The sequence below is a fragment of the Magnolia sinica genome, chromosome 11 (genome assembly GCF_029962835.1).
Source record: "Magnolia sinica isolate HGM2019 chromosome 11, MsV1, whole genome shotgun sequence".
NCBI lineage: Eukaryota > Viridiplantae > Streptophyta > Magnoliopsida > Magnoliales > Magnoliaceae > Magnolia > Magnolia sinica.
Window position 1 is genome coordinate 64,630,737 of NC_080583.1, and position 18,368 is coordinate 64,649,104.

General features: G+C 37.9%; 1 protein-coding gene across 1 annotated transcript in view; it reads right to left on the reverse strand.

Moving 5' to 3' along the window:
- Positions 1-1,740: 1,740 nt before the first annotated feature.
- The window catches only part of LOC131219246 (probable galacturonosyltransferase 14), a 52,074-nt gene continuing 35,446 nt past the window's right edge, over positions 1,741-18,368 (reverse strand). The window contains exons 4-6 of the mRNA XM_058214294.1: positions 11,285-11,872; positions 9,078-9,380; positions 1,741-2,686 (exon numbers count right to left, since the gene is read on the reverse strand). Coding sequence (XP_058070277.1) covers positions 2,402-2,686; positions 9,078-9,380; positions 11,285-11,872 — 1,176 coding nt within the window. The 3' untranslated portion in view covers positions 1,741-2,401. The remainder of the gene's footprint in view (positions 2,687-9,077; positions 9,381-11,284; positions 11,873-18,368) is intronic.

Sequence of the window (18,368 nt, forward strand, 5' to 3'; positions counted from 1 at the left end):
CAAATGAAACCGATTCCTTTTAAAGTGCTACGAATGGTATTAAAAAACCCAGTGTTATCCCATCTTTGGCTGAGATATGTGGGCCTTTTGTGTATGCTTTTGGGCCTTAATCAGTTCCAAGATTTCGTCAAATGTTTAGCAAAAATACACTAAACCTTCAAAATCAAACACTATAAAATATAGTTCCAACAATTAGCCGATCAGATAACTGAGTTCTTCACTAGCTGTGTTCTTCGAGATTAATCAGGAAATAAAGAAGGATGAATTTCGAAGGTGTCATATGGGTGAGACTTTGAGTTAGCCCATTTACAATAACATAACGCTTCGATCCATCATCAACCATATCAATTGTTTCACCACCAAACAAAGCTCTATTGATAGGCCCACCATCTCATCTTGATAAAAAAAAATGCCTATTGTCGAAACGTCGATGCCACCTACATGGAACAATGCTGCAAAAAGTCGATGCAGCTCTTTCAGAGCCCAAAACACCATTGCAAAATTCAACAGCTCTTTCCTCTCCTAGGCATTCTAGGAACTCTTTAAGGGTAGCCAAAAAAGAAATTGTCTGATAGCTAAGACCAAGTTTGAAACAATCTTGACCACAAGGTTCATACACCATTTGATTTTCTTTGGTACTTTTTTAGTGAGTTGCGTAAGTTTGGATTGTTGTTTGGGTCTTTTATTCGATAATATCATATTTTTATTTCAAGTTTCTAGCAATGTCATCAAACCTCAAAAATCTCTCTGATTAGCAAATACTAGCCACAACAAAAAATAGTTGGTTATTCCATTTGTAGGCCCACAAATTGAACAGTTTCGAGTTCTTCAAAACATATGGTCCACTTATACATATTTGAAACACAATGGCCTTAGGCATAGCCCAAGCCGGAGGTTCATACAATTATTCCTCCACGCAAGTGAATGAATGGGAAAAGCAATGTTTTCAAAACCCAACTGGCACCAACCCCTTCTTGTGGGTAGTTCAATCCAAGCAGACAACTATTGTGACCCATTTCCGCACAGGAATTTAAATAATGAAAATTTATTAATGGTGCAGTTAATTCATTTTATTTTATTTTTTGTAAATGTGCTGTGTCAGCAACAATCTCATTTGATTCGATGGAGAAAGGGGGAGGAGATCTGCCTTCTTATATTTCTACATCTAGGATCTGACAGGTCGAAGGTAGCACTAAATATCACGAAATTTCATGATATTTGGTGCAACCAAACACACCCTAAACTAAATGGAATTAACAAAGTTGCTTCATTGTGTCACAATGGTTAGCAAGATGTGCATTCAAGCTTTTATTGGGTACCAACTTCCCTTTTTTCTTTTTTTTCAGAAAACAAGACTACCTGGTTTACCTGGGTTTTAGGTGGTCTAGTCCCTTTTGGTGGCCCATTTCCATCCAAACCAGTCCAACCACCCAATCCAATCTGGGTTCTCGAATACTGATTCATCCTTTTAAGTAAAACAAGTTCTCAAGGATTTGGAGTGAGCACATCCTTCATCGATTCCAAGAAAAATCTACAATGTCAAGTGCAGTTGTGTACCTCAAAAAAGCATGCAGACTTGGGAAAAAGGCATCCAAAGATCATAAAGATTGTCCAAGCGACGGACCCACCAAAGCATCTTGACTTGGTATTTTGGTCAGTACCAAACAGGCCTTTGCTATGGTGATAATCAATTACAGTGTGCATATATTGGTCAGGAGAAAATGAATGTGTTAAAGGGCATTCAAGTTCACATGCTCAAAGGAAATGAGTGAGCAAGTCCTTCACTGAGATTCCAAAATATCCATACAATTGCATGTCTTTATAGAAGCAAAAGAATTATCTGCACAATTTCAATATCTCATGAATGGTAACAAATACCCTAAAAAAAAATAAAATCCCCACAAATTCAAGGGATCTGTAACACAGCAATCTCCATGACTCTGCTAAAAATCACAAATGAATATAGAAACAAATAGTAAAGGGACAATAACAAAAATACCAGGATTCGTGCAAGAAGAACAGCCCGAGCTGTTCTTCTATCCATGCGACTGGACTGCAGTGCCGTTCCCCGCTGATCTGCAGAAATTCAGATTGCAGGCTGCCATTAAATTCCATCTGTTGTCCAGCTCTCTTTGCTCCAAAAAATGGGTAAGATACCCCTCGAGCCTAGGAAGATTACCCTTCAAAACAAAAACATGGATTGCTATGTTACAGATGAAAAGAATATCTCGCGCCACCAATGAAATGCAGTCCAATGGTGGTGGGGCAGGATCTGGGGTCCACCAGATCCACTCGCATGTTGAATTTCTTCTTCTCCTTTAAAGAATTCCTCGAGAACTTCGAGCCGCAAAAATAACTGTAATCCATTCTCATCCTCTCAGTCTTCCTCTTTGTTGATCTGCTAAGGCTCCATGATGTGACAGTTTCTAATAAAGTCGTTGGAGTAGTTCACATACTTTGTCCAGAATGGCTGAAGATGCTTGAAGGCAATCTCCAACCATGGTTTAGACTGACCGTTGTAGTGAATCACAGCAGCCTGCCTAACACAATCGAGGTCGGTGTTATTTTGGTAACCTAATCCGAGCATGTGCCAAGATGGGTCAATTGGATGAATATGGCCTCGGAAGGCAATCAGAGCGGGCGGTAATGTTCCAAGCTTCCACATCGTTAAATTCGAGTTCAGATTCTGCACCCGGAAATATCATCTAAGAAATGATAATGAACAAGCAAATATATGCAAACAGAAGACAACCCACATCATATTAATAGTGACGTAATAAGTCAGTTAACTTCAGAAGGGAAAAACAAATCAGATACTAATAGCTATCCAGCACTTTCTACATAGACGTGGCAAACCATACCAGATCCGGACTAGTCATATGTTGGGCCTTACTATGGATGGGTCCATATCCAAAAAGGAAAGTTCGGATTGATCCTGGCGACCAATGTTGTCAAAATCGTTATCGTATAATTTTCTTAAAATTTTTCATATATATATATATATATATATATGAAAAATATAAATAAATCATTAAAAAAAAAAAAAAACAAACGAACAAACTCATCAATCTTCCTTTTTCCATCAATGTGCACCAAGTAATACCATGCCATGATAGTGTTAAAGGATTGTTTTTCTTTTTTGTCTATCAAGAAATTTCCCTTAAAAAAAAAAAAACATACGAGGATCTTATAGGAATTTATGTTCTTGTTACCTTTCTTGAATATAGAATCATGGTGAAAAGTGGCCTTTGATACTGTAGACCGATGAAAAAAGATATTTTGATTTCCAAACATCATTCCACAATACATATAAGTCGGCATGATCGTAACCAGCCATAAAAACACTACAGGTAAGTCATACATCAATTTGGTGTTTCGACCAGTTAATAAGTAAGAAATCACAAAAAAAAAAAAAAAAAAAAAAAAAAAAAAAGGAAGAAAGAAGAAGAAGAAGAAGAAAAAGAAGAAAAAGAAGAAGCAATACATGATTTAACATTGAAGAGAATATATTTCATTTAATCTCTTACAAAGAACAAATAAAATAATTTACCTTTTTTAAACGATTCTTAAAGCCCCCACCAATTTAAAAACATAAAATGAAAGCCAAGTGAAGCTTAAAATAGAAGAGAACAAGTATAATTTGAATCATAAATCGTAGAATTCAAATCATAGAATCGTAGGGTTCATATAAAAAGGGATTCAGGGCTGGGATTCAAATCATTTTGCTTAAGATTTGACTAAAATCGTTTATCATAAATCATAGGATTCAGCTGTTAGGATCATCTGACCTATGTGATTCCAAGGCAAAAGGACTCTCAATAGTGGGGCCCAGCAGATGAACATCCAGATTTCATACATGTGTGACACATGTATGAGAATAGGATTCTTGAAAGTTAACTTATATATCCAAGTGATAGCGCAGGATCCTTTAGACAGTGCATTGTTAATCCATAAACACTTGGCAAAAGCATTTTTTTTTTTTTTCCGTTCATTATTGATGCATTATTAAACGAACAGCTAAGATTACTGAATAAATCCAAATGCTGTCTGATTTGTGAAAGCTTGAAAAAATGTATGATCACAGTTTGGGACTCACCCAGTTATCTGGGCAAGACAAGAAGGCAGAATCGAGCAATACCAAGTTGAAAGATTCAGCAAATACAGATATGATCAATAAAAAATAAGACAGGAAAATCTATCATGACTGCACTTAAATTGGACATGAGGCAAAACCATCCACAAGGTAGACCCCTCATCACCGGTGGTTATGGTATTCAAAATCGGTTACGTAATGGCCGTAACAGCCATTACGTAACGGTAACAGGGTCGAAACGGCCGTTACAGACAAATGGGCCGTAACGGTCCAGTAACAACAATTTTCAAAAAATAAAAAACGGCCGTTATGGCCCGTATCATAACGGTAACAGTTGTGGCTGTTACGCCACTGTTACCGTTTTGGAACACCTTACCGGTGGTTGCAATGCAGATCCCAAATGGTAGAAAAATAATAGTGTTCAAAAGTCTAGAGGTAAGGGTGAATAGATACTACAAGAATTCAGGAGAACCATTGGGCCATTCTAAGCAAATGGTGGTAGCATTTTGAAAGAAAAGATATGCTCTTTAGACAAACATGTGCGAGCAAGTATGGATGGTTATGGAGAGGGGCTCCAATGTTTGGAGGCTATTAGTAAATCCGCTGATACAACCACTACCGGCAAGAGGGATATTTCCTGTAAAGTGGGGCATTGTTTGTACAAAGGGGCACACTTTAACATGGGGGCAGGTACCAGGTAGGGATTTCAGAAGATGTGCAGATTGACGAACCTCTGGCAGCGAAATTCTGAAGGCTTTATGGTTTGACCATGATGGAAACGCTTTGGGTAGCAAGAACTGTGGAGTTTCAAGCAAAAAGGCGGTTTGGACTTGGTCCTTGGAGCTCAATCTTTGGAATGAGGAGATTGGGCTGTTTGCATATATTTGGGGTATCTTGAAGAAGCTTTTGTCGATCCGGAAAGGAGGATGCTAGGGTTAGGAAGTGGGATATGGACACGACCGTCTCTTCCAAGTCTTTTTTTCAACATCATCACCTCTTCAAGGGAGGATGCTTCTCCTTAATTTGAGGATGTTGGGGAGACTCTGTACCCCCTCAGGTACATGCTCTTGGCTTGGACAACTACAGAAATCAAAATTCTTCCCCTCAATAACTTCAAAAGTGCAACCAAGTGCTTCCACACATTCTCTGTGCTGGGAAATGGAAAATTTTATTCACCACTTTTCCATAGATTGTCACATCAGAAATATTTTGGCCTCTGTTCAAACTCTTCACAATTCGATTGGCGCAATTCGATTTGATTGACAACTTAGTTAGAGGGTGGGCAAGCTACTATTTTAATGCAAAGGGTAGAATTGTTTGGAGGATGATTCCTGTCACCTTAATGTGGGTAATTTAGTAGGAACACACACCCAATTTATCATGACTGTAGGAAAGGGGTGTGGGAATCTATCATACTTTCTTATCCAATAGATCTTAATTAAAGATAGGTTTTAAAACGCTTCTGCATATGACCTCATCAGATATTGGAAGGTAGCTGATAAGGACATCCGAGCACCATACCAGAGGAGAGTTGAGTCAATCTCCTTTGGCTAGACGACCATTACATGGGGCCCACTTGGCCCAATTTACATTCCTAATCACGTTGAAGACCCCACATGCATATCCGTGCATCTTCGAAGACCCCACACTGAGAAGATGCAAGTGGACTGCATATAAGAGCTTGATGAATACATCGGACCGTTGGATCGGGTGGACACGATGATTGGACCATTGGATCATCATCATCGAACATCTTAATCGTGGACCTCCATGGGCCACAAAATATTTTAGTTGTTTAGATTGTTTACATGCTTCTTAATTTTTGGTATAACTTATATTTGTGTTGAGATTAAGAAGTTAGGAAAAACTTTTAATTTATTAAGTGTCTTTATGTTGAGAATCTTATATGAGAGCACCTTTTTGTAAAAGGTCTTTTCTAATACTATAAAAGAAGGGGGGGGGGGGGGGAGCCCTAATGCCATTATTTTGAAAAAAAAAAGTTGTGTTTTCACTTTTTCATGTGATTTGAAGCTTGAGTGTGGTGTGATTCTATTCCTCATTCAACGAAGGTGTGAGGCTTCCATCTATCATTTTCCTTCTCTCTTCCTTTCTATCTAAAAAGAGGTATTTTTTCAAAAACTTCATCCCTTCTTTCTTCCTATCCAAAACCATCAAAATCAACTTTTTCTTCAACTTTTCATCATCCAACTTCAACCCCAACTGAAATCAAAGGACCCCAAAACCCTAGCCAACGACCCACACGTGTGATCGTATTGGCACAAGTGCGAGCCCCTACGTTGACCTACGAACAACTCCTCAATCCCTTGATTTCCTCTTGCTTCCCCCATCAAAACCCTTTATTTTCCATCCCTAACTCTACCTATAAACCCTAACCCTAACCCTAGATTCTCTAATTCCCAAAATTTTCCAAATTTCCAAACCTTAAATCTCTAATTTCCTTAATCAACCCAAAATTCCTAACTTCCCTTCATCCAAAACCTCAATTCCCCTCGACCAATACATAAATCCATCAATCCCCTTAACCAATTCACCCAATTTAGCCCTAATTTCATCTTTTTCCCAAATTCTAAAAAAATCCTGATTCCAAAATTCTCAATTCTCATGAACCCTAATTTTTCAAAATTCAAAATTTTCCTTTCCTAGCTCTAATTATAGAACCTACAAGTCAATCCCTTGAGTGTGGAATGTGCCTATACTAAATTAGAAGTTTTATCCTTCCATTGGGCTTAGTTTTAATTAATTTAAGTGATTTCTTAGCATGCGGGCATGTGATTTAGGTTAAATTAGATTTTATTTCCTATTGTTTACTCTTAATTACATGGTGGGTTAGCATCTTTTGTTAATTGAATTACTTTATGTACTCTTTCATAATCTCCACGTTGCATGCTAGCATTAAATCATGTCATGTATCAGCAGCTCTCAGTTCGTAACTGACGACAAGGGCCCACAAGCCAAGTGGCAAGCTCTTATCACCAATGTTAAGATGCTCAACTTTGACGGTAGCTATTGGGGTAATCTAGGCCATCTGGAGTAGAAATATTCTTGGAAAAAAATTGTTTCTATGGCATTCTCTAGTCTGTTGATACTTAAAAACACATGAGAAGTAGAGGTGAGATTACTCTAGCAAAGCCTCACTATTTTTGTGTTCTATTGGTGATTGATAGTGGAAGGAGACTCATTGAATGCATCTCCAAACAAGGAACTGGTGAAATCCAGAAATTATGTTCAGGGTAAATATATCTTCTGTTCATATAACTAGAGGCAAAAGAGGTCACCCACACACTTGCCAGAGGGACAAGAGGGTCACTCATTGTCAGCATTCAATAGCCTCTTACATGATTTGTAACCTCTTTGCTTCCTTTTTTAATAAAATTTGTGTTTTCAAAGAAAAAGCTTTACAGACAGTGGTCCATCCATAGTGAAATGTACATATTGAATCATAGACGACAGCATCATGCATCCAGTTTGAATGTATTGCACCAGATAAGGAAATTAATACCCAGCAGGCTACTTAGATATCATCATCTAAGACTTATCCCAATTAATTGGGGTCAGCTACATGAATCATGTCTGCTATTCCACTCATCAAGGGCCATACCTTCAGTCAAACCATAGGTCATCATGTCTTTTCTTACTACCTCCAACCATGTCCTTTTGGGTTTTCCCCTTGCCCTTTCAGAGTGTTCAACTTCTACCAACTCACTCCAAATTGACACAATTCTTGGTCCCCCATTGAACATGACCAAACCATCTAAATCTACTTTCCCTTATCTCCTATGAACATGTTCCATAACTGCCCAACACTTTGTCCCGTAAAGCATGGCTGGTCTTATAGCTATCCTATAAAAAATTTCCTTCTAGTTTGAGCGGTAAACAATGATCACTTAAACTCCAGAGGCACATCTCCATTTCTTCCATCCATCTTGAATTCTATGGGCAACATCCTTCTCAATCTCTCCACTCATTAATAATTGAACCAAGGTATTGAAAGTGATCATTTTGGGAAATTTCTTGGTTAGCAATCTTAGCTAATTCCTCATTTTCACCCCAATTGTTCCTAAAATTGCACTCCATATACTCTATTATAGTCTTACTAATTTTAAATCTTTTAGATTCCAAAGCACTCTTCCATAAATCCAGTTATGCTTACGCCCTCCTTTGTCTTGTCAATCAAAACTATGTCAGTTGCAAACAACATACACCTTTATGGGATCTCTCCCTGCAAATGCTACTTAGATATACCCTGGAAAAGCTCAGAAAGTTGTGGACTATATACACGAAGACAAAAAATGGAGGTATAGAGGATATGAAGCTGGGTAAAGAGGAGAAGAGAAAGGAGAATATGATGACTAAGCTTTTGTGATAAGTGAATAAATGAGAAATGAAGAGACAAGCAGAGGAATGATTGCAAGGGGTAAGGAAATACCAATTGTTATGACATGCAGGCAGGAATTAATGTTGTTTGCTAATTCCACGTGATCCTAGCCCCTCTACACACCATCCCATGTCTCAAGCAGGTAGACATGTCTGAGATCCAAGCCATCCATGAGGCAAGCCAACCCGTGAATGTACCCTAAGTCCCTAACCCAAGACTCTGGGTGGTCGCTCATTAGATGGTTGATACTGCGAGGAACAAATGGACAGCTAAGGTAACCTTGGCAAAGTATTTTTAGCTTTGTTTTCTACACAGGCCCACATGATGAGTGAATCAGCTTGATTGTCAAGCTAGAGTGTTGACACTATGGCCACCTTTTAGAATATTCCAAGATGTGCCAGCTTGGCAAATGTGGTGCGATGTAGAGGATCTTAGTTCTACATGCATGTGGAAAGAGCAAAGGCTGAGATAATTAGAGGAATTTTTTAGGACAATTTTGAAAATTAAGTAATGTTTCAAAAACAGAATTTTTCTAATAAGCATCTAAAATAACTATGTATGGGGGCATAAATGTGACTGATACATTACCTCCTTCAGCCAGTAATGGTATGTGTCTCTGATGCTTGTCTGCCGCCAAGCACGCAAGTCAAAAACATTCATACCATAAGCCCATGCACACTCCTCGGGGTTTAGATTCTTTGCTATGAGGGGATGAGAAAAGTTGAAGTAATTCCGGAAGCGCTTGGACATCACCCATTCGTCTTTGCCTTTACAAGTTTCTACTGCTCCATTTACCTTGCCACCAAGGTCTATCTTCCAGAGTGGTGACAGGTCCCGTTGAATCACAACATCGTCATCCAGAAACACCACCTTGTTTAGGTACGGAAAGAGCTGTTTGCACATGACACAAATTAACCTATCAGCATACCCTCTCCAGAAATGCCACTCAAACGATAAATGAGATTAGGCGGTGCACAATGCACCAGTGCTCATTTTAGCTCCCACAAAATGGGCATGCAGTCCATGATCTTACCTGTCAGATCATTCCTTACGACAGGACTGTAGAAGCAAATATTGGCAACGGTCAGCATTGAATGGAAAAGGACTACCCATTGGACGGTAGAATCATCCAATCCTGTTATACAGAGTGACCCATCAATGGTTGACCCACCTGATTGATTGACAGTCGACATCAAGGACCATTGCACCACATGTCCAATTGGGTGCAGCATGCAACATAATGAGACTGATGTGCTTCTCTCTCGATATATTTACCCGCATAAAAAGAATGACGATTGTCCTAGTTGATCCCACAGCTATGGGCCTTGTATATTAGAAAAAAAATAAAAAACTCAGGGTTTAGATACCAAAACCAGTGTTTCAAATAGCATCCGTAGCGTCACCATAGAGCTACATAGTGTACATAAATAGCGTAAATTAGTGTACACTACAGCTACGTAGCGTATAGCGTAAGTAGCATATCCTACGATGTATTCTTTTAAAGTTTTCTTTATATTAAATGGTTTAAAAGTCACATTTAAAATAAAATAAAATAAAATAAAATAAAAACTTATAATGTAAAATTGAAACTGAACCTTTCTTTATTGATTTTTTACTTAAATGGTGGTGTTTCTTTGTTAAAGTTGGTGTTAAACTCACACATTAAATAAACTTCAAAACTAATGTTCAAAGAAAAGGGTCTCGGGAGAAGGTTTTTGGAAACTCCTCTTTCGAACGCTGCACGCAACGCAAGGACTCCCATTTCTTCGATTCTCTTGATCCAGAAGGCCATTGATGGAGAGATTTTGGCCAATCAATTTTTTTATTGATTGAATCTCTTCTTGAGCTGCAAGAGGTCTATTCTTGCCCCTTAATGAATTTCTTTTCATTTTGAATGAAGATTTATTGGTTATTTTGAAATTTATTATTTATTATTTTTTCATTTTAGGGTGTTTGTTACCATGCAATATTGTAGGATAGGAGTTGCAATGCAAATTTTTTATTATTATTATTTTTTTTCATTTTTTCCTTTTTTTAAGGTGGTGTTTGTATAGATGGTGTGCATTGTTTTCTATGGAGTGGCTCACGTGAGGCCCACTGTGGTGTGTGTGTATGGGTGGTTGTGATTTGTTTTCTATCGTGTGGCCCACTGTGGTGTGTGTATGGGGTGACCGTGCATTGTTTTCTATGGCCCACAATGGACCCATTGTGGCCCATTGTTTTCTAGTCCATCATATTTTTCCTATTTTTAAATTAAAAAATAGAAGTATCATATAGAGGGTTGAACACTACGCAACACGCTGCCACTATTTAAAACACTAACTAAAACTCAAGCTAGTGAATCTATTTGGGCGGAACTTTTGGCTTCTGGAAAAGAAAATCATTGATTAGAAATTACAATAAGTACTTGTACATGCTTAGAGTGCTTAGACATGATACAATACTGATAATGGTTCTAGATACTTCATGTATACTTTTAGCCATAACTTTTTGTATTAGGTTTATGGTTCATATGATTTTCCCATGGTATCAGCATGTCTAATGGGATGGTGGAACACATATAGTTGCACCAAACCCAGAGCAGTTAGTTCAGTTGAAACATGGGAGAATCCTGAATGCAGGTACATTGAAACAACCCCTAGATCTCAGGAGCTGTACAGTATCACTGCCACTTGTATCCATGTAAGTATCACATCCTTACTAAGCATTATAAGTTCCAGGTCCAAAATTTAAACAACAAACATTAGTCTCCAAAGCAGAGAGAAGGTTAAAGTTTCACATCATATCCAAATTACCTCTGGAAGGTATATGCGGAGATGATTGAGTAGTGAAATATATTTTGGACTCCTCGCCTGCAATTTCGAAGCAAAAGACCTCGGAGTTTCACTGAGATTGGCCCCAATGATGTGGTTTCCATGGTAGTAACTTCTGATCATATGGTACTTCTCAACAGCTTCAAGCACTGGCACATTTTCTCTTGTTAACCAGTCAAACTGGTGAACACCTTTCACCTCAACAATGGCCGGGGAAAGAGGGTTCAAAGCAAACCATGAATGCATGCCCGCATAAGTCTTCTTGTCAGTGATGACATGAAAGACTATCTTTTCAGGGTTTAAAGATGACCTAACGGCAGAGGTGACCACAACAGAAGCTGCAAGGATGTTATCACTAGCTAGAATAAAATGGTAATAAGAGTTGTCTGAGAGCAAGGGTAGTAACTCGGGAGGCGGCAACTGTTTACGTGCATGAGCATTGGAAGAATATTCGTCTGTAAGACGCAAAGAGAGACAATGGATGCCTTTTGGAATAGAGCTTGCTGCGAAATGCTTGTGTGTCAACTCAGCCAACTTTGACTCCCTGATCTCCTTCTCGAGTTTTTCCATCTGCACGTGATGCAATGAAATACTTGGTCAAAAGGGAATTTCCATTAAAATAAGGTTTGAAGATAATTACACATAAACATGATTGGACTTGGTGAATGATTTTGAATGGAACTGAATACTAAATGGCCTCAAAAAAATCAGATGTCCCAAGAGAATTCTTGGAGATACAAGAACCTCCACATAACTTGTACACAAACATGAATGGCGTGTAAAACACAGGTGACCTTGAAAACCCCATAAAACTGACATTCGACATATAAATCATCATCATCATATCCTTGTCCCAAAAGTTTGGGGTAGGATTCTCAAGATTGCTTGGCACAACCATGGTTAAACCAAGTGATCTCCATAAAAACATTTAATGATATTGAAAATTGTACCAGCTCATAAGTTTGTTAATCCCACACCTGTGCATAGCCCACCAATCTCTACATGGGCAGAGTCTGTGCAAGATCCAAACAGTTCATCGAGTGGGGCCTAGCATGGAGATTATTGGACTCAAGAATCAGGCTGTCAACTATCAGCTGGGCCACAATGCATAAAATAGATGAACAGCTAAAACAACTTCGTTTTAGAGGTCTATTTGTCATATACACTGCAGTTGACCTGGGTGGCTGCAGCTAATTATTGGGAGAGGAAATTGACATGGTGGAGCCAACCTGATGGAGAGGTTGGATTTTTTACTATATGCACTAGAGTGGTGCATGTTCATGAAGATGGACAGGACTATACACACATGAGGGAATATCAAACCTTATACATAAGACAGAAAACGTATCTTGAGTAACTAAAATGCATTAGACTGTATAAATAAGAGAGTTGCGCAAATACAAATAGTTGGACCTCTAAGTTGGGGTCTAACTAGCAGGCTATTGTCAACTTATCATCCGTGTATGACATCAGACCTGCCCAAAAGATTGTCACCATCATGAAGAACACTGCGCAAAAAACCCAAGATAATCCACTCATTAGATGGGCAACAGATGCACTGTGGATCAGAAATGTGATTGTCCTTTTTTTTTTTCTACGGTCTGACCCACAGGATGAGTGGATGAGCGGATGAGCCTGATTCTAGCACCAGGTGATCTTCATGGGGGGTTCCAGATTTTGGACAGGACGGATGTCATACTCAAATGATTCATTGAGAGTAATCTGTTAGTTGAACCATAAGTTAGCAGACAAACTAATTGTATTCAAACACTCCCACATAAAGACTTGATTATTATAAGAATAAAAAATAAAAGGTTTCTCCCAATAGTGATGCAATTTTAAGAAATTGGAATCCCCCCCTCGGGCACAAATGAGCCTTAATACAATGAACTTCTCCAAATATGCAATTACGATCAACAATCACTTTGGAAAGAATATTTTCTGCACGTGTAAGCAAGGTGTCCCGTATCGGTATCGGTTGGCGTAACGGTGACCTCCAAAACCGATACGGATACGGGGGCGTAACGGCCCGTAACGGCGCAAAATTTTTTTTTTGCCAAAAAAATATGAAAAAATATGGATTAAATCCGGAATATTCTAAGCATTCCAAATATGCATTCATTTATAAATTGGAACATGTTTATGGTGGTGTAACGGTCCACTCTTTAGTGAGAAGTTGTATCGGACTGTCTGATGAATTTATGAACCAGATAACCTGAATTTGACTACAAAATTCATATATTTAATTTTCTAACTATCTACTATCAATGATAGATATATTAGAATGAATGTAATATGAAAATATCTTACATTTAGGTGTTTGCAATTATTTTTGAGGGCCAAAATTCATGCGTAAATAGAAAAAAATATAAAATGGCACCCCAAATATGTAAAATGCACATTAACATGTTCTACTATGATTAACACATCATATGGCATCATTAAAACAGCAAAAGAATCATTAAAAAATGATTTTTCGAATTTTCAAAAAAAGGGCCGAAATAAATGCGTAAATAGAAAAAAATAAAAAATATATATATAATGGCACCCCAAATATGTAAAATGCACATTAACATGTTCTACTATGATTAACACATCATATGGCATCATTAAAACAGCAAAAGAATCGTTAAAAAATGATTTTTCGACTTTTCAAAAAAAGGGCCGAAATAAATGCGTAAATAGAAAAAAATAAAAATAAAAATATAAAATGGCACCCCAAATCTGTAAAATGCATATTAACATGTTCTACTATGATTAACACATCATATGGCATCATTAAAACAGCAAAAGAATCATTAAAAAATGATTTTTCGAATTTTCAAAAAAAGGGCCAAAATAAATGCGTAAATAGAAAAAAATATAAAAAATATATAAAATGGAACCCCAAATCTGTAAAATGCACATTAACATGTTCTACTATGATTAACACATCATATGACATCATTAAAACAGCAAAAGAATCATTTAAAAATGGTTTTTCGAATTTTCAAAAAAAGGGCCAAAATAAATGCGTAAATAGAAAAAAATATTAAAAAAATATAAAATGGCACCCCAAATCTGTAAAATGCACATTAACATGTTCTACTATGATTAATACATCAAATGGCATGATTAAAACAGCAAAACAACCATTAAAAACTGATTTTTCGAATTTTAAAACAAGGGGCCAAAATTCATGCGTAAATAGAAAAAAATATTAAAAAATTATTAAATGGCACCCCAAATCTGTAAAATGCACATTAACATGTTCTACTATGATTAACACATCATATAACATGATTAAAACAGCAAAATATATTAAAAAAAGTATAAATACCTATTTTTGACGAATTTCTGAAAAATGGCCCACCGAGCTTTGATTCAAAAAAATCTATAATATAATGTGTTTTTCTATCAAATACCTAGCTAAGGTTGGTCGAAATTAGTAGTAGAAGGACTTAGAAACAGTTTGGAAGCAAGAGGTTTCAAAAAAACGGCAAAAACAGAGCTAAAAAAAAAGTTACCGTTTCGGGCCCGTAACGGCCCGTTACGCCCCGTAACGGCCCGTTACGCCCGTATCGGTCCCGTATCGGCCGATACGGGTACAAAAAATCGAATCGGCCGTTTCGGCCCCGAAACGGGTAACGGTTCGCACCGTTACCGTTACGTATCGGCCGATACGGCCGATACGTAACCGATTTGGCATTCCATGCGTGTAAGAACAATCAACCATATCCATTTTGGCATATTTTGGCACTAGAAGCAAAAGAATATTTCTTTATTTCCTTCACATGTTAGACCAATCATCCATCTCTAGGAAAACAAAGAGTGATAGGGACATCAGAGGACCTACTCGGGTGTACCAGAGACGGAGACGACCACGCACATCGGCGCAACTTTCTTTGTGGATAGGAGACGAGTTGCAGATGGGGCCCGCCGGGCCATTTTGAAGACCTCACATGCATTAGACGTGCATCAGGAAGACCCCACTTTGGGATGATGCATGTGGGCTGCTTAGGAGACCATTTCAGCCATAAGATTTTTATTTCGTGTCCATTCAGTCGTTGGATCTTGTCGATCAGGCCACCAGATCTTCTAGATCTAGGCCCCTTGGACTCTGATCTTGCCTCATTTATGTTTTTTTGTTATTTTTAGGATTTATTTGATGGTTGAGATTGATAAGAAGTATTTTAGTTTTCCTATTTTGGATGATGGGCCATTTCACTTAAGTGAGTGGCATAGTTGTAATTATCCCAAATTTTTTATTCTGAATTTTTAATTATAAAAGCATGGGGGGCGGAAGTCCAACCCTAGTGGTGTTATTGAGAAGAAAGAAAGAAAAAAAAAAAAAAAAAAGCCCTCTTGTGTGGAGTTTTCCTCCTTGAGTTTTAAGGTTTGTCATAAACCCTCTCTTCCAATTGAATTGTGGAAGGATAAAAGCTTGTTTGGTGGTGGATTCTCCAAGGTACATCCTTCCTCTCTTCTTTAAAAGGCATTCTTCTTCTTCTCTTGTCTTCCTCTTCCCCCTTTCATTATAACCTTCTAAACCTATTAAAACCACACTCAATCCTCTCTCTTTCTTCTCCTTTACCTAGACACGTGTGGGCCTCTGTTTGGGGTTTTACTTCTTTGATTTCCCTCCAAACCCCCTTAAACCCTAGATCCTTTGGATCCCTAAAAACCCAATTCCTAAATCCCCATCCATAAATACAAAACCCCAATGAAAATCTGAATTTTCTTTGTGAAACTTTCTCCAAACTAGAATTTTGCATGCATCATTGTCTATTTACGTGGTTTTTCCACTACTCACGCTAGATTGGAAGTTCAGACTTCCAAGTGGGCCACTCTTGAATTATTTTATATTTTCGTGCACCGCGTATGTGATAACCTAGGATCTTTGGGTTATAAATCTGAATTTTCGAATCTATTATGTGGATATGCTTGATTTTACATGTTGATGCTTAAATTAATGTGTAATTGATCTCTCATCTTGCATCATAGGATAATTTCCATCATCCTATATCAAAGAGCTCATCTTTCTACTGAAGAAACTTAAAATAAAATGGTCATATTTACTATCAACTATTGTCAAAATGTGTGTAATTCACGTGTTAGTTTAGTGTGATGTATATACAATTATCATTATGTTTCTAGTTGTATGTGATAACAAGCAATACTTCAAAACATATTCCCTCCAGGACTGGAAAACAAGAATTTCAGAGATGCTTGGCTACCAAGAAGATGCAATGGAGAACTCCAAGAGTTCTATCTATAGAAGGAAAGAAGAAAGAAGAAAAAAAATTTCTCCAAAGATGGATGCGTCACCAAACTGGCAAGCTGGCCAGTATAGTCAGGGTTTTGTTTTAAACAGCCAGGAAATATTAAGGTTGTCCTTGTGCCCATGAATTGAGCGTCTTTCTTTTGTTTCTTTTTCCTTGAGGAAGAGGGAATGTGCTCTTCCTCAATGCCCAAGTGATATAGGAAGCCAAGACTCCCTCCCCACCATCAGTGGGCCACCCACCCAATTATCAAATTCTACAACCTAACCTTAAAAGCTAACAATCCAGCTTAATCTAAATTCATGTACCCATCGCTAGAACAATTGAGTATAATTATACCAAATTCATCTTCCAAGATGCCCCCTACAGAGGAAGCTGCTGGATTACCCTGGCTTCTCTATTTTCATAATTATAGGACCTATAAAAACATGAAGTTTGACCTATCAATGGGACAAGGCTTTGATGATGGTGATGATGTGAACATGAAGCTGAATGAAAAGGACCATGCTTAACATACTTTTTCAATATGTTGTGCAAGTTTTGTGCTTGATATCTTTATTTCTACCATTGACAGACTAATTTTTTGTAGAAGTTGCATCTATTCATTACAAAATGATGATAAGAACCACGTAAAAGCAACAAAAAAAAAAAAAAAAAAAAAAAAAAAAAAGAGAGGAGGAAAAGACTATCACACGCTAAAAGGCAAGGTCCATGTGCTGCCATAACATGTCTGGAAGTATCTGTTGGAAATGAGCCACAAGAAAATGTCTGCGAGTATATCAGTTGGAAATGATGCATGGTGTACATTGTGTAGGATGTTGTCCCTCCCTCCCTGACATTAATATATAAAAAATGGCATCAAACGGGATCCAGTGGTAATCTACTCCACTCCAACCTCTTCCCTCTTCTCCACTTCGCTCTTCTTTTTTCTTTTTTTCTTTTTCTTTTTTCAGCAGGTGGTAGGGCCACCCCATATAGCTCCGACCTCCTCCATCTTCTTCTTCCTTACTCTTTCTCCTACCCTTCCAATCTTTCTTTTTTTTTTCTGTTCTTTTCACAGCGCCCAAGAGTCCACCCACCATCCAGACCAGCAGGCCCCTCAGGGCCACTGGTATGAAAAGAGAGCCCCGACATTACTAGCATGCATTCTCTCATATTCAAGCATGCTTTTGGGCAACCGGGTTTGCTTTTGAACTTGTTCGAGCATGTTTTTCAGCAACTCATACTTTGAGTATATTTTCCAGTGACCAGATTTGCTGCTATATTCGCCAAACAATCAATCGTTGATTACATCCCACCCATTCAACTCACCAAAGTGAATTCCTGCCACACTAAAATTACCTTATAGATCTCACCTTTCTAGTTCATCCCTCTGTACCAAATTGTGTGACACTTCTATTATCGAGGTTGCCACTGGGCCCAGAGTTTCTTAGTTTATCCCAAGTTCGTTCATTCTTGTCAGAGATGAAAACATATTTTTGGCTCCAAACTTAGGGCTCGTTTGGTAGCTTGTATTTGATATGCATTGGAATCCAAATCACAATTACCATGGAATCTTCAGTTGTGTTTGGCAACCTGGATTTGAAATACATTGGAATTCTGTAGTATATTTACAGGAACCTGAATTTGACTTAGTAAATCAGTTTTAATACTTTGGCCGAAAATGAGGTAATTCTGAGCCTCGGATGGGCCATAAAGTGACCCCACTGATTCTAGAATGTTGAAGTAAAACCCTCTATGTTCAAGATGATGAAGCTTACACATTCTCCGGTCCAAATTTGGGCCCACTTAATTAAAGATGATAT